The 26,469-nt window shown below is 44.1% G+C and overlaps 1 protein-coding gene across 6 annotated transcripts in view; it reads right to left on the bottom strand.

Annotated features, from left to right (window-relative positions):
- ANKS1A (ankyrin repeat and sterile alpha motif domain containing 1A) overlaps positions 1-26,469 on the bottom strand; it is a 599,988-nt gene that overhangs the window by 65,535 nt on the left and 507,984 nt on the right. For all 6 annotated transcript variants that reach the window (XM_063954919.1, XM_063954917.1, XM_063954921.1 and 3 more), the window contains 2 exons: positions 756-896; positions 556-663 (listed from right to left, as the gene is read on the bottom strand). In XM_063954919.1, coding sequence (XP_063810989.1) covers positions 556-663; positions 756-896 — 249 coding nt within the window. The remainder of the gene's footprint in view (positions 1-555; positions 664-755; positions 897-26,469) is intronic.

A 26,469-nucleotide genomic window follows, 5' to 3' on the forward strand; every position in this document is an offset into this window, starting at 1 on the left:
CATGTACAGCTACGTCCTCATATATTTTTGCTACAGTCACGCCAAACAGTCCCTCTTGGAACACAAGGTAACGTGAGAAACTTCTAGCGTCGGGTGTATTTTTAGCCGAAAATGTGCTGATAAATTAATCAGCAGAATTTGTATTGGAAAAAAAGCACTTTGTGTACAAATTCAGAGACTCAGTTGCACACAGATATACAAGTGTCATATCAAAATAGATGTATGACACATGTATATCTGTGTGTGACTGAGTCTCTGAATCTGTACACAAAGTGCTTTTTCCAATACAAGTTCTGTTCCGCTCCGTATAGAGACTCAATCACACACAATATACAAGTGTCATACATCACATTAAATCAGCAGTCTCCTTGTGCGTCCTAGTCACATTGTATTGTGACTAAGATGCATTTCCGACAATAAAAAAAAAAAAAAGACGCCCAATGATAGCAGAATTGCACATGACCTGGCGGCTCACTCACACCACGCATCTCGCTCTGAATGGGATATAAGGCTAGATGTATGAGGACACATCTGTATGTGAGTATGGCAACTCACCCGCAGCTGTGAGAATCGAGGAGGTTTTTGGGGAGGATCTTCGCATGGTCTTTCTGCCAGTGATGCCAAGATCCTTTTTCTGTGGCCCAATAAATTTACTTTTAAAACCTAAATAAAAAATAAAATATGGTAGTGAAATACAGGGTAAAAAACTATAAAAATCATTCTTTAGATCTAATGAAGTAGAAACATTAACTTACATTGACAATCTCAAGCTCCCATAAACTGCGAAGTGTTTCCATAGAGGTATAACCACTACTTAGAAAGCTGGAAGCATACTGCTGAAGGGAGAGGGCCCGCAGCCATGACGTTACAGACAGATCCCATGAGAGTGGGAAGAGCTAGAAAGAACACAATCAAAAGTCAACAAAATCTAGAAAGCACTGTCAATTTGTATGCCAATAAATCCCCAAGCCTACCTTATATCTTGCGGACAATGGACCTTATTCAGCAAGGATTGCAGTTTCTGCTAAAAAACAGTTGCTGCAAGTACTTGGCGCCCAGAAAAAGGAAAAAAAACGCCAATTCCAGAAATTGCGAATGCATCGCAATATGCGGTCTGATCGCAAAACCATACGCAATTCCCGGAACATCGAAGATTTTTCCTATCCGCACCAGGCAAGGTCATCCACAATTCTTGCGACACAAGAGGCTGGAAGCGGTCATCACTGATGACAGAGGCCCTCGTTAAAAATGCTTGGGCATTTTTTTCAGAGACACCCAGAAAACGGCAGGTTTCCGCCCAGAAACGCCGCCTTCCTGTCAAACAGAGTCTGCATTGCCAAAACTATATGCACGCATTGTCTGTCGCTATTACTCACGCAAATGCGCAGTCATTTCATAATCAGCCAGATTGCAATTCGCTAATTTTGAAAATCTTTACCAAATAAGTTCCAATGTACTGCAATACAGATGATTGTAAAGCCAGCTTGGTATCCATTCTCCATGCCATTATGTTACACTTCTGATACAGTGATCAACATTACAAGACTTGTATAGCTTCCCACAAAGAAGGGGTAAGGCTTCTTTATCATTAAATAAACTGACATTACCAACAGTTTAAACTGAACTAAGATATATTGTCAAATCAGGAATGAATTAATAGCCCTTATATAATGAACCATAGATGCATATATTTACATTTTTGCAGCGTACAACTACTCTTCAAAACGTTACAATTGTGGACAAACATACTGTAGCAATGAAAACAACCAATTCAAATTACTGATAATTCCTTTGCTTCTAGCGATTTTAGGTTGCTCTTACTATAGGCAGCTGCTCTGTAAGTTAGGTAACGCCATTCGAATGATATATAGGGGTATATGCAATTGCGGTCGAATTCCCGAAATTGTCGAATTTCGGGTCATTTTCGACCAAAAAAAAAAAAATCGCCTATGCAATTCAGTGCTTTCCGACCAAAAAACGGACTTTCAAAATTCGACTTTTTGAAATTCGAATTTTTGCAAATTCGACTTTTCTGCAATGATACAAGTGCTGCAATTCGACCAAAGCATATTCAATTCAAGTTTGGAAATTCGACAGCAGTGCTTTTAGACAGCAAATTCGTCATTTTCAATCCGCCACACTTTGGAGGGTGAAAACAAATAAAAAAATTTTAAACATGTTTTTTTTTGTGTTTTTTTGGGGGGGAATAGCAGATCTATTTATATTAGAAGGGATTAGGTACTTTTTTTTTTTTTTTTGGAGGCACAAATATTATTTATATATTTTTTAAATTTTTTTTTTTTTTTTATGCTGGAACGGTGAAATCATAAAAAAAAATGGCGTGGGGTCCCCCCTCCAAAGCATAACCAGCCTCGGGCTCTTCGAGCTGGTCCTGGTTCTAAAAATGCGGGGAAAAAATTGACAGGGGATCCCCCGTATTTTTAAAACCAGCACCGGGCTCTGCGCCTGGTGCTGGTGCCAAAAATACGGGGGACAAAAAGAGTAGGGGTCCCCCGTATTTTTAACACCAGCATCGGGCTCCACTAGCTGGACAGATAATGCCACAGCCGGGGGTCACTTTTATGCCGTGCCCTGCGGCCGTGGCATTAAATATCCAACTAGTCACCCCTGGCCGGGGTACCCTGGGGGAGTGGGGACCCCTTCAATCAAGGGGTTCCCCCCCCCCCCCAGCCACCCAAGGGCCAGGGGTGAAGCCCGAGGCTGTCCCCCCCCATCCAATGGGCTGCGGATGGGGGGGCTGATAGCCTTTTGTGATAATAAAAAGATATTGTTTTTTCCAGTAGTACTACAAGTCCCAGCAAGCCTCCCCCGCAAGCTGGTACTTGGAGAACCACAAGTACCAGCATGCGGGAGAAAAACGGGCCCGCTGGTACCTGTAGTACTACTGGGAAAAAAATACCCAAATAAAAACAGGACACACACACCGTCGACAGTAAAACTTTATTTCATACGTCGACACACACATACTTACCTATGTTCACACGCCGACATCGGTCCTCTTCTCCATGTAGAATCCACGGATACCTGAAAAGAAAAGATCAATATACTCACCTCAGCCATGGTCCAGAGATAAATCCACGTACTTGGCAAAAAAACAAACCGAACACCCGCTCCATGCCGGACTGAAAGGAGTCCCATGCTGACACATGGGACACCTTTCCACGAATGAGACCTGTCAGTGACAGCTGTCACAGAAAGGTCTCTAAGCCAATCAGGAAGCGCAACTTCGTTGCGCTCACCTGATTGGCTGTGCGCTGTCTGTACTGTGACAGCACATCGCAAAGCCGCTCCATTACTTTCAATGGTGGGAACTTAGCGGCTAGCGGTAAGGTCACCCGCCGGTCAGCGGCTGACCGGCGGGTGACCCCACCGCTACCCGCAAAGTTCCCACCATTGAAAGTAATGGAGCGGCTTTGCGATGTGCTGTCACAGTACAGACAGCGCACAGCCAATCAGGTGAGCGCCACGGAAGTAGCGCTTCCTGATTGGCTGAAGGGACTTCAGTGACAGGAGTCACGTGATGTCCCGGCATTCGGGAGAAAGGGGTCTGATGTGAAAGCATTGGACCCCTTTCTAGTCCGGTATGGAGCGGGTATTTGCGTTTTCTTTTTTTTTTACAAGTACGTGGATTTATCTCTCTGGACGTGGATTTATCTCTGGACGCTGGAAGGTGAGTATCATTTTTTCACAGGTACCCTCGGATCGTCGGAGACCGTGGCAGTCGGCGTGTCAACATAGGTAAGTATGTGTGTGTCGGTAGTGTGTAATAAAGTTTTACTGTCACGGTGTGTGTCTCCTGTTTTTTTTGGGGTATTTTTTTCCCAGTAGTACTACAGGTACCAGCGGGCCCGTTTTTCTCCCGCATGCTGGTACTTGTGGTTCTCCAAGTACCAGCTTGCGGGGGAGGCTTGCTGGGACTTGTAGTACTACTGGAAAAAACAATATCTTTTTATTATCACAAAAGGCTATCAGCCCCCCCATCCGCAGCCCATTGGATGGGGGGGGACAGCCTCGGGCTTCACCCCTTGCCCTTGGGTGGCTGGGGGGGGGGGACCCCTTGATTGAAGGGGTCCCCACTCCCCCAGGGTACCCCGGCCAGGGGTGACTAGTTGGATATTTAATGCCACGGCCGCAGGGCACGGCATAAAAGTGACCCCCGGCTGTGGCATTATCTGTCCAGCTAGTGGAGCCCGATGCTGGTGTTAAAAATACGGGGGACCCCTACTCTTTTTGTCCCCCGTATTTTTGGCACCAGCACCAGGCGCAGAGCCCGGTGCTGGTTTTAAAAATACTGGGGAACCCTGGCCAATTTTTCCCCGGATTTTTAGAACCAGGACCAGCTCGATGAGCCCGAGGCTGGTTATGCTTTGGAGGGGGGACCCCACGCCATTTTTTTTTCCGGGTTTTTCCCGTTTTTTCCCGTTTTTTAAAATCGCGGCAAAATCCGCCAAATCGGCCGATTTTCGCCCGCGACTCTGGCGAATCCGTTTTTCATTGAATATGGTGAATTCCGGAAGCCACCTTCCGGAATTCACCTGGCGAATTTAGTCGAATTAAAAAACGGCGAAAAATTGCCGCGATTCGCCGTGAATTGCATATACCCCATAATGTAGCAAGCAACTGCTCTCTTCCACTGTGTCTGAGTGACTTTCCAAGCTGCCTTTGCAAAATGTACACCTTCTGAACTTGGGTGTGAAGCCTGGGCTGTCATGCAGCATTTAGAAAAAAAGGAATTATCAATAATTATAATTACTTGTCTCCTCCTCCCCTCCCTCAAAACTCCATAACAGCTGTTGCAATGGGACGCACCCTAGCAATAACATAATGAGGTCCACAATAAAACCCCAAAAACTTTATATTAGATTATATATATATATATATATATATATATATATATATATAGATAGAAGTGGTAGAACCCCTTGATGAAGTCCTAACAAATCGGAAAAAGGACGAAACGCGTTAGGCAGACAATCCACTCCTCTAATAGAGGATCTCAGATAAGCTTTTTACTATTTACTCATTGTACGGGTCCATTTTTTATTGTATTTATTGTTTGTTTTAAAAATTTTCTTTAAAAAAAACTACTACACTATGGGCTGTCCTTCCCGTATCTGGAAGATTTTACCTTTTTAACAGGGGCCCTTAACTCCATACTACGGGAGAGGAACATCATAAAGGAATATACTATATGCAAGAATTACAAGTTCTGATGGTACTCATTTTTAAACTACCTTAGGTTGTGGATACACCACCTTGTTTATGAAACGGACACTGACTAACTACTCATTACTCATCACACCTGATAAATTTTCCATATAATCACACCTGTTTTCACTGTTTTACAATATCACACTATTGTGGCTTTTTAAATCTCCTTACAGTCCACCCACGGAGTAACCGGGGAAGCAAGAAGATCGTGACCAGGAAAAGTACGGTTTACTATACAGGCCTGAACCCACATAAGATGTGGTACGCATAATATTATTTCAGATTCACTTGGAAACCACACAACACAATAGGCGCTGGGTTCTACCACTTCTACTACACATTCAGTTTATCCGGACTTTGGAAATAGAGTCCACACAAGAGAACCTGCCTAGCAGCCCCCCAAAATTGGGGAAGTGTTTTTGAACTTTGAATTTGACACATTATCAAATCCACTTATATCTTTATATTAGTCTTGTTATATAGGTAGCAGTGCTGTTTGCAATACTGTCTCTCTCTCGCTCTCTCTCTCTCTCTATATATATATATATATATATATATATATCACATACACACACACACACACATATATATATATATATAAAAATGTTGCCTAATGCGCTATTATTATATAGTAAGGTTAAATAACCTTGGAGCCAATTTGTTGTTGAATACCGCTCTCTTTGGGCAGCTTCCACAAAAGACAGGACTCTTTGCCGTAATTGGTCTATAGAGGTAAATACAAAGAGGTATCTTTCTATTTTTGATGGATAATACAGTATATTTTTTGGATATGGACCGAGGATGACCTTATCAGTACCTTATACACACATACACCCAAATGTTAAAAACACATCTGTATATCTACGTGTGTACATATATACAGTCAGGTCCATAAATATTCGGACATCGACAAAATTCTCATATTTTGGGCTCTATACACCACCACAATGGATTTGAAATGAAACAAACAAGATGTGCTTTAACTGCAGACTTTCCGCTTTAATTTGAGGGTCTTTACATCCAAATCAGGTGAACGGTGTAGGAATTACAACGGTTTCTATATGTACCTCCCACTTTTTAAGGGACAAAAGTAATGGGACAATCGACTCAAAAGCTATTTCATGGACAGGAGTGGGCTATTCCCTCGTTATTTCATCATCAATTAAGCAGGTAAAAGGTCGGGAGTAGCTTCCATGTGTGACGTTTGCATTTGGAATCTGTTGCTGTCGACTCTCAATATGAGATCCAAAGAGCTGCCACTGTCAGAGAAGCAAGCCATCATTAGGCTAAAAAAAAAAATCAAACAAACCCATCAGAGAGAAAGCAAAAACATTAGGTGTGGCCAAATCAACTGTTTGGAACATTCTTAAAAAGAAAGAATGCACCGGAGAGCTCAGCAACACCAAAAGACCCGGAAGACCACGGACAACAACTGTGGTGGATGACAGAAGAATTATTTCCCTGGTGAAGAAAAACCCCTTCACAACAGTTGCCCAGATCAAGAACACTCTCCAGGAAGTAGGTGTATATGTGTTAAAGTCAACAATCAAGAGAATACCTCACAAGAGTGAATATAGAAGGTTCACCACAAGATGTAAACCATTGGTGAGCCAAAAAAACAGGAAGTCCAGATTGGAGTTTGCCAAACAACATCTAAAAAAGCATTTACAGTTCTGGAACGACATCCTATGGACAGATGAGACAAAGATCAACTTGTACCAGATGGGAAGAGAAGAGTATGGAGAAGGAAAGGAACTGATCATGAACATACCAAAACATACCACCTCATCAGTGAAGCATGGTGGTGGTAGTGGGCATGTATGGCTGCCAATGGCACTGGTTCCCTTGTATTAATTGATAATGTGACTGCTGACAAAAGCAGCAGGATGAATTCTGAAGTGTTTCGGGCAATATTATCTGCTCATATTCAGTCAAATGCTTCAGAACTCATTGGACGGCGCTTCACAGTGCAGATGGACAATGACCCGAAGCATACTGCGTAAGCAACCAAAGAGTTTTTAAGGCAAATAAGTGTAATGTTATGCAATGGCCAAGTCAATCACCTGACCTGAATCCGATTGAGCATGCATTTCACTTGATGAAGACAAAACTGAAGGGAAAATGCCCAAAGAACAAGCAGGAACTGAAGACATTTGCAGTTGAGGCCTGGCAGAGTATCACCAGGGATGAAACCCAGCGTCTGGTGATGTCTATGCGTTCCAGACTTCAGGCTGTAATTGACTGCAAAGGATTTGCAACAAAGTATTAAAAAGTGAAAGTTTGCTTTAGGATTGTTTAGTTTGTCCCATTACTTTTGGTCCCTTAAAAACTAGGAGGCACATATAGAAACCGTTGTAATTCCTACCTGATTTGGATGTAAATACCCTCAAATTAAAGCGGAAAATCTGCAGTTAAAGCACATCTTAGTTGTTTCATTTCAAATCCATTGTGGTGTGTATAGAGCCCAAAATATGAGAATTGTGTCGATGTCCCAATAGTTATGGACCTGACTGTGTATGTGAATAATCTAAATAGGATCTTGGTACTTACCAGATGGGATACGGTCATTAGATAGACACAGCTTATGTCGACAGTCATTAGGTTGACATGCATTTGGTCGACATGGTCATTAGGTAGACTTGTACTAGGTCGACATAACTTTTCCACATTTTTTTTTCTAAATTTTTTGGACTTTTTTCATTCTTAGCGATACACGTGTACTACGATTGGAACGGTATCCCGTGCCGAGCGAAGCGGCAGCAGAGCGAGGCACCTTGCCCGAAGCATGGCGAGCGAACAAGGTGCACTAATTGGAGTTCCCCGTCACTTTACAAAGAAAACAACGCCAAAAACAGTCAAAAAACCCATGTCGACCTAGTACATGTTGACCTATTGTCCATGTCGACCTAATACATATCACCCTTCGATGGTCGACCTAATGACTGTCGAACTAAGTTATGTCTATCAAACGACCCATACCCTACCAGATAAATCCTTTTCTTTGAATCCATAGGGGGCACTGGAGTACTCTTGGGATATGGACGGAGCAATAGCAGGGATAGGCACATTTAAACATTTAAATGTGTAACCCCTCCTTCCCTCCATACTCCCAAGATGCCTCAGTGTTTTTTTGCTGAGACAAACAGGAGCGAAAGAGGATGAACAATGCAGAATTACATATAACATTATAATATAACGAACAACTAGAAAGTAGAGATGAGCGGGTTCGGTTTCTTTGAATCCGAACCCGCACGAACTTCACTTTTTTTTCCACGGGTCCGAGCGACTCGGATCTTCCCGCCTTGCTCGGTTAACCCGAGCGCGCCCGAACGTCATCATGACGCTGTCGGATTCTCGCGAGGCTCGGATTCTATCGCGAGACTCGGATTCTATATAAGGAGCCGCGCGTCGCCGCCATTTTCACTCGTGCATTGAGATTGATAGGGAGAGGACGTGTCTGGCGTCCTCTCCATTAGAATAGAGATAGATAGATTAGATAGAGAGAGATTGTGCAGAGTCGCAGACAGAGTTAGTTTACCACAGTCAGTGACCAGTGCAGTTGCTAGTTAACTTTTATTTAATATAATATATCCGTTCACTTCTCTCTGCTATATCCGTTCTCTGCCTGAAAAAAAAAACGATACACAGCACAGTCAGTCACACAGTGTGACTCAGTCTGTGTGCACTCAGCTCAGCCCAGTGTGCTGCACAGTCATCAATGTATAAATTAAAAGCTTATAATTAATTGTGGGGGAGACTGGGGAGCACTGCAGGTTGTTAGCAGGAGCCAGGAGTACAATTATATTAATTAACAGTGCACACTTTTGCTGCAGGAGTGGTGACCAGTGCCTGACCACCAGTATAGTATTGTTGTATACTACTAATATCTCTTTAAATATCAACCAGTCTATATTAGCAGCAGACACAGTACAGTGCGGTAGTTCACGGCTGTGGCTACCTCTGTGTCGGCACACGGCAGGCAGTCCGTCCGACCAGAATTGTATTATTTATTATTATATACCTACCACCTAACCGTGGTTTTTTTTTCATTCTTTATACCGTCATAGTGTCATCCTAATTGTTACGAGTATACTACTATCTCTTTATCAACCAGTGTACAGTGCGGTAGTTCACGGCTGTGGCTACCTCTGTGTCGGCACACGGCAGGCAGTCCGTCCGACCAGAATTGTATTATTTATTATTATATACCTACCACCTAACCGTGGTTTTTTTTTCATTCTTTATACCGTCATAGTGTCATCCTAATTGTTACGAGTATACTACTATCTCTTTATCAACCAGTGTACAGTGCGGTAGTTCACGGCTGTGGCTACCTCTGTGTCGGCACACGGCAGGCAGTCCGTCCGACCAGAATTGTATTATTTATTATTATATACCTACCACCTAACCGTGGTTTTTTTTTCATTCTTTATACCGTCATAGTGTCATCCTAATTGTTACGAGTATACTACTATCTCTTTATCAACCAGTGTACAGTGCGGTAGTTCACGGCTGTGGCTACCTCTGTGTCGGCACACGGCAGGCAGTCCGTCCGACCAGAATTGTATTATTTATTATTATATACCTACCACCTAACCGTGGTTTTTTTTTCATTCTTTATACCGTCATAGTGTCATCCTAATTGTTACGAGTATACTACTATCTCTTTATCAACCAGTGTACAGTGCGGTAGTTCACGGCTGTGGCTACCTCTGTGTCGGCACACGGCAGGCAGTCCGTCCGACCAGAATTGTATTATTTATTATTATATACCTACCACCTAACCGTGGTTTTTTTTTCATTCTTTATACCGTCATAGTGTCATCCTAATTGTTACGAGTATACTACTATCTCTTTATCAACCAGTGTACAGTGCGGTAGTTCACGGCTGTGGCTACCTCTGTGTCGGCACACGGCAGGCAGTCCGTCCGACCAGAATTGTATTATTTATTATTATATACCTACCACCTAACCGTGGTTTTTTTTTCATTCTTTATACCGTCATAGTGTCATCCTAATTGTTACGAGTATACTACTATCTCTTTATCAACCAGTGTACAGTGCGGTAGTTCACGGCTGTGGCTACCTCTGTGTCGGCACACGGCAGGCAGTCCGTCCGACCAGAATTGTATTATTTATTATTATATACCTACCACCTAACCGTGGTTTTTTTTTCATTCTTTATACCGTCATAGTGTCATCCTAATTGTTACGAGTATACTACTATCTCTTTATCAACCAGTGTACAGTGCGGTAGTTCACGGCTGTGGCTACCTCTGTGTCGGCACTCGGCAGCCCGTCCATAATTGTATATACCACCTAACCGTGGTTTTTTTTTCTTTCTTTATACATACATACTAGTTACGAGTATACTATCTCTTTATCAACCAGTCTATATATTAGCAGCAGACACAGTACAGTGCGGTAGTTCACGGCTGTGGCTACCTCTGTGTCGGCACTCGGCAGCCCGTCCATAATTGTATATACCACCTAACCGTGGTTTTTTTTTCTTTCTTTATACATACATACTAGTTACGAGTATACTATCTCTTTATCAACCAGTCTATATATTAGCAGCAGACACAGTACAGTGCGGTAGTTCACGGCTGTGGCTACCTCTGTGTCGGCACTCGGCAGCCCGTCCATAATTGTATATACCACCTAACCGTGGTTTTTTTTTCTTTCTTTATACATACATACTAGTTACGAGTATACTATCTCTTTATCAACCAGTCTATATATTAGCAGCAGACACAGTACAGTGCGGTAGTTCACGGCTGTGGCTACCTCTGTGTCGGCACTCGGCAGCCCGTCCATAATTGTATACTAGTATCCAATCCATCCATCTCCATTGTTTACCTGAGGTGCCTTTTAGTTGTGCCTATTAAAATATGGAGAACAAAAATGTTGAGGTTCCAAAATTAGGGAAAGATCAAGATCCACTTCCACCTCGTGCTGAAGCTGCTGCCACTAGTCATGGCCGAGACGATGAAATGCCAGCAACGTCGTCTGCCAAGGCCGATGCCCAATGTCATAGTACAGAGCATGTCAAATCCAAAACACCAAATATCAGTAAAAAGCCTCTTTTTTTCTTTGCGTCATGTGCTGTTTGGGGAGGGTTTTTTGGAAGGGACATCCTGCGTGACACTGCAGTGCCACTCCTAGATGGGCCCGGTGTTTGTGTCGGCCACTAGGGTCGCTAATCTTACTCACACAGCTACCTCATTGCGCCTCTTTTTTTCTTTGCGTCATGTGCTGTTTGGGGAGGGTTTTTTGGAAGGGACATCCTGCGTGACACTGCAGTGCCACTCCTAGATGGGCCCGGTGTTTGTGTCGGCCACTAGGGTCGCTTATCTTACTCACACAGCGACCTCGGTGCAAATTTTAGGACTAAAAATAATATTGTGAGGTGTGAGGTATTCAGAATAGACTGAAAATGAGTGTAAATTATGGTTTTTGAGGTTAATAATACTTTGGGATCAAAATGACCCCCAAATTCTATGATTTAAGCTGTTTTTTAGTGTTTTTTGAAAAAAACACCCGAATCCAAAACACACCCGAATCCGACAAAAAAAATTCGGTGAGGTTTTGCCAAAACGCGGTCGAACCCAAAACACGGCCGCGGAACCGAACCCAAAACCAAAACACAAAACCCGAAAAATTTCAGGCGCTCATCTCTACTAGAAAGTTGAATCGACAATAGAACAATCACCTTAACCGTCAAACAAGCAGGTGATCATGTGGTAAGTATAAACTGAACCTACCACAATACAGGTGAAACTGCTCTCGGTGGGCATCCAGTGCCTCCTATGGATTCAGAGAAAAGGATTTATCTGGTAAGTACCAAAATCCTATTTTCTTTTCATCCACTAGGGATCACTGGAGTACTCGAGACATGCCAAAGTTTCCCCCTTGGGCGGGAGAGCTGGTTGTCATCTGTAACAGTACACGGCCAAAGCTAGATACTGATGCCGCAAAAGTATCAAACTTGTAAAAGCACACAAACATGTGCACTGATGACCATGTAACTGCACTGCAAAGTTATGTTGTAGAAGCTCCACGACCTGCTGCCCATGACTTTACCACATAACGCGTGGAATGTGCTGAAATAGATTCAGGTGGTTGTAAACTAGTATGAAAGTAAACATGACGAATGGTCAGCTTAATTCATCTAGCCAACCTCTATCTGGAAGCTGGCCAACCTATTTTGACTGCATTAGAGAGAACAAACAATGGGGTATATTTACTAAGCTCCCGATTTTGACCGAGATGGTGTTTTTTCTTCAAAGTGTCATCTCGGGAATTTACTAAACTCAAATCTCGGCAGTGATGAGGGCATTCGTATTTTTTTGGAAGTCAAAAGAAAAAAATACGTATGAATACACCATCGGTCAAATACGACTGTTTTTTGATACAACTCGGTAATTTACTAAAAAGTGTATTTCACGAACACTGCCGGCAATAGCCACACACTGCCGTGTAAAAATACAAATCGTAAAAAAAAAGCAGATTTAAAACAGACCTGCTTTTTTTTACCGTGTTCTGATAGGCATGCACGGATCCATGAGATCCGTGCATGTTTATCAGTGGGAAGGGGTGGGAAAGTGTTAAATTTTCAGGAAAAAAATGAGTGGGGTCCCCCTCCTAAGCAAAACCAGCCTTGGGCTCTTTGAGCCGGACCTGGTTGAAAAAATATGGGGGGGAAAATGTCAGGGGTTCCCCTGTATTTAATCAACCAGCACTGGGCTCTGCGCCTGGTCCTGGTTCAAAAAATACGGGGGACAAAAAGCATAGGGGTCCCCCGTATTTTTTAACCAGCACTGGGCTCCACTAGCCAGGTACATAATGCCACAGCCGGGGGACACTTATCTAGGTCCCTGCGGCCCTAGCATTACATACCCAACTAGTCACCCCTGGCCGGGGTACCCTGGAGTGGGAACCCCTTAAATCAAGGGGTCCCCCCCTCCAGCCACCCAAGGGCCAGGGGTGAAGCCCGAGGATGTCCCCCCCATCCAAGGGCGGCGGATGGGGGGCTGATAGCCTTGTGTAAAAAATTAGAATATTGTTTTTAGTATCAGTACTACAAGTCCCAGCAAGCCTCCCCCGCAAGCTGGTACTTGGAGAACCACACGCATTTTTTTTTTTAGATTTGTAACAATGTTATTTTTTTTACGAAAGGTGCACAATGAAGCCCTGCACGGATCTCACAGATCCGGCCGAGATTCATTGTGTTAATGTCGGCAGTGTTTTACTATTCACTCCCGTAAAACACTGCCAAAAAATACGAATGACATCGAAAAACATGAAAATGCAGAATACGACAGCTTAGTAAATTAGTCGTAATAAATTCAAAAAGTTGCAAATTTACACTTTCAATGTCATTCGTGTTTGAACTTTAACCTCATTCTGAAAAATACGAATTTTAGTAAATATACCCCAATGTATCTGTTTTACGTACTGTTGATGTTTGGGCTTCATAAATGCGAAGCGCACGACACACATTCAAAGTAGCTGGAGTTACTGAACCTTTTGAGAAAACAGTAACTACAATTAATTAATGAAAAAAGAGGATACTACCTTTGGTAGAAAAGCCGGATTTGTCCGAAGTTCAGCTATTTTATCATTAAAAAAAACAGATACGGTGGTTTGCATGACAACGCACCTAATTCTGAAACACACCTTGCCGAAGTTAAGGCTAGGAGAAAAACTGTTTTCTAAGTGAGAAACTTAACATCCACTTGTCGTAAGGGTTCAAAAAGTGAGGACTACAAATCTAAAACTAGATTCAAGTCCCATGGAACTGTAAGTGGTATAAACGGAGGTTGAACTGTAAGGACACCTTGCAGGAACGTATGCACTGTTGGCAAAAGAGCCAAACGGTGCTGAAAGAAAATTGACAAAGCAGAAACCTGCACCTTTTAGTCTCGGTAAACGTAGTCCTCCATCTAATCCAGTCTGTAAAATTAGCAAAAGACGGAATAACTTGAAAGAAGATTTGCAAGCTTCACACCAACCAATATAAGCTTGCCAAATGCTGTGATAATGAGCTGCTGTAACTGGCTTTCTAGCACATAACATGTTTGGTATAACAGACTCTGGAATGCCCTCTTGTCCTAAGAGAGCGGTTTCAACAGCCACCCTGACAAATGCAGCTGCGCTAAATCGGGGTAAAGAAACAGACCATGTTGCAGAAGTTCTGCGTGTATCGGAAGCGGCCACGAATAGTCTGCGAGTAGACCGCAGAGATCTGAGAACCACGCTCTCCGAGGTCAATGAGGCGCCACTAGTATGGCCGTCGTGGACTCTTTTGATCCGCTTTAGCAACAGAGGAAGCAGTGGACATGGTGGAAATAGATACAGGAGGCTGTATACGGCCACGCTATAGTGAGAGCATCCACTGCCACCGCCTTTGGATCTCTTGCTATGAACACATACTTGTGTCTCTGATGATTTTGGTGAGATGCCATTAGATCCACCTGTGGGTAACCCCACCGCTGGACTAACATCTGGAACACTTCTGAATGTAAAGTCTATTCTCCTGGATGAACATCTGGACGACCGAGATAATCTGATTTCCAGGTGTCCATTCCTGGAATGAATGGGCCAATTTAGGATGCAAGCAAATTCTCGCATGGCCATGCGACCTCGAGTCCTTCTTTCGTTGATGTATGCGACTGCCAACGCGTTGTCTGACCAAACTTGAACAGTCAGACTGCAAGATGTGTGGAGAGCGTTGTAAATTGGCCTGAGTTAAAAGACATTTATTGACAGTAATCTTTTCCTGTTCTGACCTCAGACCCTGAAGCTGACAATGTAGGACCACGGCTCCCCAACAGCTGAGACTTGCGTCCATCGTTAGAATTATCGAATTCCAAACTCCAAACCTTTTTTCCGCAGTGAGATTTTGTATATGGAGCCACCAGAGTAACGATACTCTGGCTTTTGGAGCCAACCGCACCATCTGATGAATTTGTAGATGAGAGCAAGACTACTGTGCGAGCAAAATGGAGGGCTTGGAAAGACGCCACCCTCTTTACTAACAGTCGAATACACAAGTGCACAGAGACTGGCGTGGTTTGAGCACTAACTGTACTAGATGATGAATACTTTGTGCTTTTACTTCTGGCAGGTAAAATTGTGCTAAACTAGGACATTGTACGGCTGTAAGGCATACTGAAGGAGTATTTGTGAAGACAACGCCTTAAGTGGGTCGTCTAAGTACGGAACCATTGTCACTTCCATGGATCTGAGATGAGCAATCATCCCAGACATCACCTTTTGAATACCCAAGGCGCTGATGAGAGGCCAAACGGTAGTGCCTGAAATTGATAATTGTTTTGCTGTACTGCAAACCTTAAGTACGCTTGATGCAGTGGCCAAATTTGAATGTGTAAGCACGCATTCTTTAGATCCAGTGAAATCATGAATTCCTGTGGTTCTAGACCTACAATCACTGACAGCAGCAATTTCATTTTGAACCTGTAGCAAGTGACATACTGATTGAGCCCGTTTAGGTTCAATATTGGCCTGACTGAGCCGTGCGGCATTGGAACAACAAAAAGATTGGAATAAAATCCGCGACCTTGTGTACTGGAACTGAAGAGCGGTCTACTCCACTGCCTTCTTGTCTGCTGACACAGGAAGACTTGTCCTGAAAAACCTCATCGGTGGTAAACCATCTAACTCCATTTTGTAACCTTTGAACACAAAATTTATCTGTGGATGTCTGAAATAACGCCAAAAGGAAACGTTTGAAGACATGCTTGCACAACTGAAGATCAGAGATGTGATGGAAGGCCACCATGCTACTGGTTTGTTAGCTGGCTTTGTGTTATGACAACAGCTAGTTTGTAAAGCACGTCCTCTACCCCGTCTACTGTGTACGGTTGTTTTTCAAGCACGGCCTTGAAAGGACTGAGGTCTAAAGGATTTTAACGGTGGTCCAGCGTCATTTCTTTCAGGAACTGGTGTGGGCAACGGTAGGAAAACAGACTTTCCCCAAGTAGACTGAGAAATTTAATATGTCCCTATAAGGACTCTAACATATTGCCAACATAAAGCAACGCCTCTATTCCTTGTTTCTAATCAGCTTCAGCCTGCCAAGACCGTAACCAAAGTGCCCGATGGCCGCAATAATAGAGGCCGAAATCCGAGAACTTACTTCACCAACATCCATAGATGCCGTAGCCAAATACTCCGTTGACTCGCAGATGTGATCGTTTAGTAGTAAAAAGTGGTCAGAGGAACGACCCTGTTGTAGGCCTAACTTGAGCTTTGTAGCCTATGCAACTACAGCTATGTTAACCCAAACTCCAACTAAAGTAAGTCTAAGCAACACTCCTACAGCATTATAAATGGACTGTTGAAGGGTCCTCAGCTTATGCTGCGATGGGTCTTAAAGCGTCATTGCAGCTGAGACTGGAATAGGAACTTATTTGAAAGTTTTGAAACTAAAGAGTCCACTGGTGGCAACATTTTCCAGTTAGTTATCATCGTGGGAAAGGATAGTTAAACAGAAATCGCTTTTCACAGGAAAGAGTTTATTTGGATTTAATAAAACCTCATCTGTTTCCTGATATATTCAGGATTGGTATTAAATCGTCAGAATGTAACACAGAGGAAACTGGTAAATTATGAGACACATGATGACTACTTTTATTAATTGTACTATACATGGACGTTTGTAAACCCTGCACAGTTCTAGAAATAGTCTGAGCGCTGTGGCTGCTCAGATGGTGTTACCGTGAAACAGATTTAGCCGCCTCACGTTCTTTCCGTGCTGCGGACAAATGTGACTTCAAATCAGCCATCACACCTGCCATCATTGTCAAAGAGGATCAGGGCAGAGGTCCTTATTTGGACCCATATGTACAAGACACACTGTGCAAGTGGATTCAGTCCAGAACATGCTATCCCATGAAGGCACAAAAAACACTGAGGCGTTTTGGGAGTATGGGGGGGGGGAAGGAGGGTTACACATTTAAATGTGCCTATCCTTGCTATCGCACCATCCATAAAAGAGTACTCTAGTGACCCCTAGTGGATGAAAAAGAAAATATTGATTTAAATAGATGTGTGGAGGATGTGTCTCCTAAACTGAGAGTCAGTGGCAGATTATATACCCAAATGATAATGAGAAGGTACAGACGGGACAGCACTCATTTTTGCTGCCATCCGTGGCAACCAACTCGTATGCCTGCGGCGGTGCAGATGTACCGCATACGTACCCACGAATGAGTCGCATGTGGGCATGGCTAATTGGGATTTGTGCGCGCCTGTTCAAAGGTGTGATGAGGGAAGACACACCTATATAGACCGCCCAGCCTGCTGACTTACAAAGTACTGTCATCAAGGCCGGAACCCTCTTTGCCCAAGCACTTACTGCCACCACATGAGTTGATTTGGCTCTTCGTATTTCTGTCATCTTTTGGCCAATTGACTTGTATGGTTAATTCTCTAATTCATCTGGATAGCTTGCGTGGAAGGTGAATAGCCATTTGAGGTGTTGCAATGACAAATAACTTATGTCCATGATAAATACACAGAGATTACCCTCACTTCATCCAGTGAATGCAAATTTCTATTTTCTCATCCACCAGCTTTAGGTTAAAAGATTGCAAATTATATTAGTGTGATGCTGCGCTCATAAACCAGAGGTCTAATATGAATGAAAATACCACACATCAATTCACTATTCTATTATTAAAATATATATGTGGGATATATATGGGATGCAGTTAAAATGCCGGCTGTCGGGATCCCAACGTTCTGGATACAGACAGCTGACATTATACCGGCGGTCAGAATCCCAACACCCACCCGTAACTCCCACTCGATTGGTGGCTCCACGCCAGCAAAAGAGTAAGAACAGAACCTATGGCGATCAAAGCTCGCCACTGTGCCTGAAGCGTGGTGAGCGCAGCCACGCTATATCAAATACATATATATGTATAATAGTAACAGCAACCAATGATGTCTTCATATGAGGCTTCATACAATTTAAAAAAAACAACACAATATTTTATGCAAAAATGTATTCTGCAAAAATATCTCATAGGAGGTGGATTGTATTCAGATTAAACTGCTTGAGCGACAACTTCATATGCCATTGTAAGCTTTTATAAATCTCTCCAGAGCACTTGGAAATATTTTCAAACCCATTTATCAGAGTCTTCATGTAGATGAGACAGACGTGTCTCTCATTTGCTCCAGGTACACCATGCAGTATGGGTTAGAATAACCAGTCCTTCATAACAGTCATCAAGGATATCCCAATATGTGCTACTTGCCAGCAACAGCTTTATAAATATGCCCAGAACACAGACCTTATTGAGCTCTAATGATGGAGTTTAGGAATCCTCCTTGCTGACAGGTGTACTGTGCATACGGCTTCACTTTACCATTCTGGCAGCTGGTTAGTGCTTCTTTCTCACGGGTCCTTAGCGCATACAGTAGCTATCAAGGGTATGTACAGCAGAATAGTCTCTAACATGTTTTGCTCCCAACTAAAGAAGCAAAACATGTTAGAGACTAACATGCACTAAGAACCCGTGAGAAGGAAGCGCTAACCAGCTGCAAGAAGGGAAAAGTGCAGCCGCATGCACAGTACAGCTCTCAACCGGAAGGAGTGCATAATCACAATAATATGATCTGTGTATACAGTAGGTGCCTGTGTTAAGACATTGAGTTTAGTGTGTTTCCACAAGGACACAAGTGCATCTGCAGCTGAAATTATTTATTAAGGTGGCCACTGTGCTCTTTATAAAACTATCAACCACTAAGGTAAAAACAACCCCTGAACAATGTGTTGTTATACAAAGATTGCAAAACAAGCTCCTGCTTAATAGGAAAAGCAGGCATCACGTTTTGCAAGAAATCGGATGGTATTCAGGATTCCTTGCAGCATAATGCCTTTAACACTCCAACACTTCTGGCAGAAGTAATTGCCCCTAAGTGCTCTGCATTCAGTATAACATTGAAGGTGCATACACACTTGCCGAGAAAGTAAACGGCGTTGCTCATTTTCACCCTTCCTGAGCGTCGTTGTTTACTTTCTCGGCAAGTGTGTATGCCCTCGCTGCCGAGTGATGCACGGCCCCGCGGGTTGTTAAAGATCCTCGCTGTCAGCCGTGCATGCAGCTCAATTTGGACTGTCGTCCAAGGGCTGCATGCACAGCCCGGCAGCGGCGTGACCGAGCTATATGGTCATCATATCGCTCAGTGTGTTTGACCTGAGGCCGACCGCCCCGGTAGGGGAAACACTAGGAGACGTCGCTCGTAGAGCATGTCGCCTAGTGTGTACCCACCATTAGTTTCACTGCTTAGAGAAACAAACAATTCTTTAGATATTGATTTAGCCACAAGTAAACAATGCTGTTACTTATACCACCAGTATGGCTAAGGTGAGCCCCTTACTGAGCCCATCCTGTAGAAAAACAAGAATATGTGGAAAGGTGTTTGTATGTGGATTTATTTTAAGATTCACACCATGTAATAAATGTCTTCTGAACTCTGTATTAAACTGCTGAAGATACACTTTTTTTCTTTTAAATCTGAGCAGTTCACACACAACTGCTATGGGGTATATTCAATAAGTGTCGGAAGCTGCAGTCTTGTCGACAAGACGGCAGCTTCCGACAGATTTAGGTCGGAAGGGGTTCCGACCTATTCAATGCCTTTTTTAAAGTCGGATTGACAATGTTGGAACCGGGGAGATAAGGTGGGGGACAGGTCAAAGGGGACGGGACCATGTGTGGAGATGGAGCGGCATGGACGGCTGAGGAGCGGGGTGGATGGGTGAGCAGCAGCTGAGGAGCGGCGTGGACGGTGAGCAGCAGCTGAGGAGCGGGGAGCGGCATGGACAGGTGAGCAGTGGCTGAGGAGCGGGGTGGTCAGGTGAGCAGCGGCTGAGGAGCGGGGTGGTCGGGTGAGCAGCGGCTGAGGAGCGGGGAGTGGCGTGGTCGGGTGAGCAGCGGCTGAGAAGCGGGGTGGACAGCAGCTGTCGGGAGCGGACAAATCTGACAGTCGGATTTGGCCAGCTCATTAAATAGTGAACTGTCGGGATCAGGTATTGAATACACCTGTATGCCTTTAAACACAGCTGCTTCACATTTGGGTAAAAAACTGGACCTTGGACAAATAAAATTATACAAAGAGATACAGACCATAGTTTGTCTTTACTGGGAACAATTGATGCGGAGGCCAAAATGGGAGAATTCTTAAAACTTCTAGTCTCCCTTTTATAACCTTTCCTAGCAGGCAGAGATGAGAAGAAATGGAGGGAGTATATGGGCCAGTTAAAAACTACAAGGCATTGACTATGTATTCACCTCTTTTGTTCCCGGATTTTTGTGTTGAGAAACAGATCTTGTTTGCACACTCAGAAATTTTATTTTCTGTGAGTGAACGAACTGAGAATTCATCCTGTTCACTATCCAGCAGTGTTTCTTGCATTTACAGAATATTCTGGATTTCTAGTGGCAGGATTGTTGTTCAGCTATAGCCATATCTTGAAGTCCTCCTTGCTTTCAATAATTTTTGCCTCTTATGGCACCAGTACTTCTATAAATGTTCTTGGAGACGTTGTTAGACCGAAAAGGCAGACAGATGACTTGGAAATGTTGTACCATGATTCCGAACCTGTGCTGAACTACAAATTGAACATGAAAGTAAACATCTTGAACATCTACGGCTGTGAAAGTCTCCTTTGTTGATGGGTGTCAAGATAGAATTCACCACTTCCATTGGAATCTGTCCGATATTAACAAATTTGTTGAGCCTCCTAAGGTCCAGAATAGTGCAAAAGGCTCCTAAGTCTGACAAAAAAACCCTTTGCCGTTCTGCAATTAAGTAACGGGGGAAATTACTTGTGCTTTAATTAATTAAGCATTGCAAAGCCTCCAGTTCTGCTGAGTCTGGTGGCCTACTGTCCTTTACACAGTCATTTTGGATACTGATGAACTTTATAAGCATTCACTTCTTAAGATGTGCGCACACAGCGCAGTTCTGCCCCTTACTGGTGGTAGAAGGAATATCCTGCCAATTATTTTTTTTTGGTGGTTTATAACTTCTTGCATCGCTGTAATGCAGATGTGAATTGGGAGAGTAAAAATATTTGGACTTCCACTATTGAGGCAATGCGTGAGATTAGCCTCCAGAGGCTTTCAGTATCACAAATAGTGATTTTCAAATAGTAAAGTCCATTTAAACAGAATGTTACTCAAGCTATATTTAGACTGAGCATCTGCTGCCCAGGCATGTAACTAGAGGGCTCTTCTGACTATTATTAATGCCACAGATCTTGCTGAAGAAGGAATTGCCTGCTTACTTCTTCCTCTATATGCGTGGAGTGCGTCATTTCATAATCTTAGAGCTCTGGTAACATCTGATTTGTGTGTGACTGCATCTTTTAGCAGACATGCTGGGTATGCCTACATCCACATTTGATACAAGACTTCCTTTTACTATTTCTTCATCATTACGAATAAATGCATTCTAGTCTTTGAGCATTAGTTTGATGTTTTTCCACCATTCACATTATATACGGTCGACAGTAAATCTTTCACAACCTGAAGTGCCAGGAAGTACAATACATGCCTGTGCGCATATTATATTATATATATATATATGCATACATATATATATATATATATGCATACATATATATATATATATATACATACACACACACACACACACACACACACACACACACACACACACACAGCTCAAAAAAAGAAAGCGAACACTAAAATAACACATCCTAGATCTGAATGAATGAAATATTCTTATTAAATACTTTGTTCTTTACATAGTTGAATGTGCTGACAACAAAATCACACAAAAATTATCAATGGAAATCAAATTTATTAACCCATGGAGGTCTTGATTTGGAGTCACACTCTAAATTAAAGTGGAAAAACACACTACAGGCTGATCCAACTTTGATGTAGTGTCCTTAAAACAAGTCAAAATGAGGCTCAGTAGTGTGTGTGGCCTCCACGTGCCTGTATGACCTCCCTACAACGCCTGGGCATGCTCTTGATGAGGTGGTAGATGGTCTCCTGAGGGATCTCCTCCCAGACCTGGACTAAAGCATCCGCCAACTCCTGGACAGTCTGTGGTGCAACATGGCGTTGGTGGATGGAGCGAGACATGATGTCCCAGATGTGCTCAATTGGATTCAGGTCTGGGGAACGGGTGGACCAGTCCATAGCATCAATGCCTTCGTCTTGCAGGAACTGCTGACATACTCCAGCCACATGAGGTCTAGCATTGTCTTGCATTAGGAGGAACCCAGGGCCAACCGCACCAGCATATGGTCTCACAAGGGGTCTGAGGATCTCATCTCGGTACCTAATGGCAGTCAGGCTACTTCTGGCGAGCACATGGAGGGTTGTGCGGTCCCCCAAAGAAATGCCACCCCACACCATTACTGACTCACTGCCAAACCGGTCATGCTGGAGGATGTTGCAGGCAGCAGAACGTTCTCCTTGGCGTCTCCAGACTCTGTCACGTCTGTCACATGTGCTCAGTGAGAACCTGCTTTCATCTGTGAAGAGCACAGGGCGCCAGTGGCGAATTTGCCAATCTTGGTGTTCTCTGGCAAATGCCAAACGTCCTGCACGGTGTTGGGCTGTAAGCACAACCCCCACCTGTGGACGTCTCGCCCTCATACCACCCTCATGGAGTCTGTTTCTGATCGTTTGAGTAGACACATGCACATTTGTAGCTTGCTGGAGGTCATTTTGCAGGGCTCTGGCAGTGCTCCTCCTGTTCCTCCTTGCACAAAGGCAGAGGTAGCGGTCCTGCTGCTGGGTTGTTGCCCTCCTATGGCCTCCTCCACGTCTCCTGATGTACCGACCTGTCTCCTGGTAGCGCCTCCATGCTCTGGACACTACGCTGACAGACACAGCAAACATTCTTGCCACAGCTCGCATTGATGTGCCATCCTGGATGAGCTGCCCTACCTGAGCCACTTGTGTGGGTTGTAGACTCAGTCTCATGCTACCACTAGAGTGAAAGCACCGCCAGCTTTCAAAAGTGACCAAAACATCAGCCAGAAAGCATAGGAGCTGAGAAGTGGTCTGTGGTCACCACCTGCAGAACAACTCCTTTATTGGGGGTGTCTTGCTAATTGCCTATAATTCCCACGTGTTGTCTATTCCATTTGCACAACAGCATGTGAAATTGATTGTCAGTGTTGCTTCCTAAGTGGACAGTTTGATTTCACAGAAGTGTGATTGACTTGGAGTTACATTGTGTTGTTTAAGTGTTCCCTTTATTTTTTTGAGCTATATATATATATATATATATATATATATATATACACACATACACGCACTCATTGTGTATATATATATATAATAAGATTTTAAACCTACCGGTAAATCTTTTCTCCTAGTCCGTAGAGGATGCTGGGAACTCCGTAAGGATCATGGGGTATAGACGGGCTCCGCAGGAGATATGGGCACTCTAAAGACTTTAGAATGGGTGTGCACTGGCTCCTCCCACTATGCCCCTCCTCCAGACCTCAGTTAGAGAAACTGTGCCCAGAGGAGACTGACAGTACGAGGAAAGGATGTTTGTTAATCTAAGGGCAAGATTCATACCAACCCACACCATCCACACCGTATAACATGGAATATATGAACCAGTTAACAGTATGAAACTAAACAGCATCAGCCCAAGACTGATCAAAACTGTAACATAACCCTTATGTAAGCAAAAACTATACACAAGTTTTGCAGTATTTAGTCCACACTGGGACGGGCGCCCAGCATCCTCTACGGACTAGGAGAAAAAAATTTACCGGTAGGTTTACAATCTTATTTTTTCTTACGTCCTAGAGGATGCTGGGGACTCCGTAAGGATCATGGGCATTATACCAAAGCTCCAAAACGGGCGGGAGTGCGCGGATGACTCTGCAGCACCGACTGAGCAAACATGAGGTCCTCATCAGCCAGGGTATCAAACTTGTAGAATTTTGCATAAGTGTTTGAACCCGACCAAGTAGCTGCTCGGCACAGCTGTAATGCCGCCCAAGAAGAGCCCACCTTCCTAGTGGAATGGGCCTTTACCGAATTTGGAACCGGCAATCCAGCCGTAGAATGAGCCTGCTGAATCGTGTTACAGATCGAGCGGGCAATAGTCTGCTTAGAAGCAGGGGCGCCAACCTTGTTGGCTGCATACAGGACAAACAGTGCCTCTGTTTTCCTAACCCGAGCCGTCCTGGCTACATAAACTTTTAAGGCCCTGACTACATCAAGAGACTTGTAATCCTCCAAGTCCCCCGTAGCCACAGGCACCACAATAGGTTGGTTCATATGAAACGACGAAACCACCTTAGGCAGAAATTGAGGACGAGTCCTCGACTCTGCTCTATCCACATGGAAAATCAGATAGGGGCTTTTGTGAGACAAAGCCGCCAATTTGGACACCCGCCTCGCAGATGCCAAGGCCAACAACATGACCACTTTCCAAGTGAGAAATTTCAACTCAACTCTTTGAAGAGGTTCAAACCAGTGTGACGTAAGGAACTGTAACACCACGTTAAGGTCCCATGGGGCCACCGGGGGCACAAAAGGAGGCTGGATGTGCAGCACTCCCTTTACAAAAGACTGGACTTCTGGGAGAGAAGCCAATTCCTTCTGAAAGAATACAGATAGGGCCGAAATCTGTACCTTAATGGAGCCTAACTTCAGGCCCATATCCACTCCTGTCTGTAGAAAATGGAGAAAACAGCCCAGGTGGAAATCTTCCGTAGGAGCATTCTTGGCTTCACACCAAGAAACATACTTCCTCCAGATACGGTGAAAATGTTTCGCCGTCACCTCCTTCTTAGCCCTTATCAGAGTAGGGATGACTTCCTCCAGAATACCTTTCCCAGCTAGGATTCGGTGTTCAACCGCCATGCCGTCAAACGTAACCGCGGTAAGTCTTGGAACACGCAGGGCCCCTGCTGCAACAGGTCCTCCCTGAGAGGAAGAGGCCATGGATCTTCTGTGAGCCTCTCCTGAAGATCTGAATACCAGGCCCTTCGAGGCCAATCTGGAACAATGAGTATTGTCTGCACTCTTTTTCTTATTATGATTCTCAATATTTTGGAGATGAGAGGAAGAGGAGGGTATACATAGACCCGACTGAAACACCCATGGTGTCACCAGGGCGTCTACCGCTACTGCCTGAGGGTCCCTTGACCTGGCACAATACCTCCGAAGCTTCTTGTTGAGGCGTGACGCCATCATGTCTATTTCAGGAAGTCCCCAAAGACTTGTTATTTCTGCAAAAACTTCTTGAAGAAGTCCCCACTCTCCTGGATGGAAATCGTGTTTGCTGAGGAAGTCTGCTTCCCAGTTGTCCACTCCCGGAATGAAGACTGCTGACAGAGCGCTTACGTGATTTTCCACCCAGCGCAGAATCCTTGTGGCTTCCGCCATCGCCACTCTGCTCCTTGTCCCGCCTTGGCGGTTTACATGAGCCACGGCTGTGACGTTGTCTGATTGAATCAGAACCGGTAGGTCGCGAAGAAGTTTCTCCGCTTGTCGTAGGCCGTTGTATATGGCCCTTAATTCCAGTATGTTGATGTGTAGACAAGCCTCCTGGCTTGACCATGTTCAATGAAAATTTCTTCCTTGTGTGACTGCTCCCCATCCTCGGAGGATCGTGTCCGTGGTCTCCAGAATCCAGTCTTGAATGCCGAACCTGCGACCCTCTAGAAGGTGAACACTCTGCAGCCACCACAGGAGAGACACCCTGGCCCTGGGGGACAGGCTTATTTTCTGATGAATTTGAAGATGGGACCCGGACCACTTGTCCAGAAGGTCCCACTGAAATGTCCTTGCATTAAACCTGCCGAAGGGGATGGCCTCATAAGTCGCCACCATCTTTCCCAGTACTCGAGTGCATTGATGGACTGACACTCTTTTTCGGTTTTAACTGGTCTCTGACCATGTTCTGGAGTTCCTGGGCTTTTTCCATCGGGAGAAAAACCCTCTTTTGTTCCGTGTCCAGAATCATGCCTAAGAAAGATAGCCGAGTCGTTGGAACCAACTGTGACTTTGGTAGATTCAGAATCCAGCCATGTTGCTGCAGCACTCTCAGGGAGAGCGACACGCTTTTCAGCAACTGATCTCTCGATCTCGCTTTTATCAGGAGATCGTCCAAGTACGGGATAATTGTGACTCCCTGCTTGCGCAGGAGCACCATCATTTCCGCCATTACCTTGGTGAAAATCCT

This window comes from Pseudophryne corroboree, chromosome 2 (genome assembly GCF_028390025.1).
Source record: "Pseudophryne corroboree isolate aPseCor3 chromosome 2, aPseCor3.hap2, whole genome shotgun sequence".
NCBI classification, from domain to species: domain Eukaryota; kingdom Metazoa; phylum Chordata; class Amphibia; order Anura; family Myobatrachidae; genus Pseudophryne; species Pseudophryne corroboree.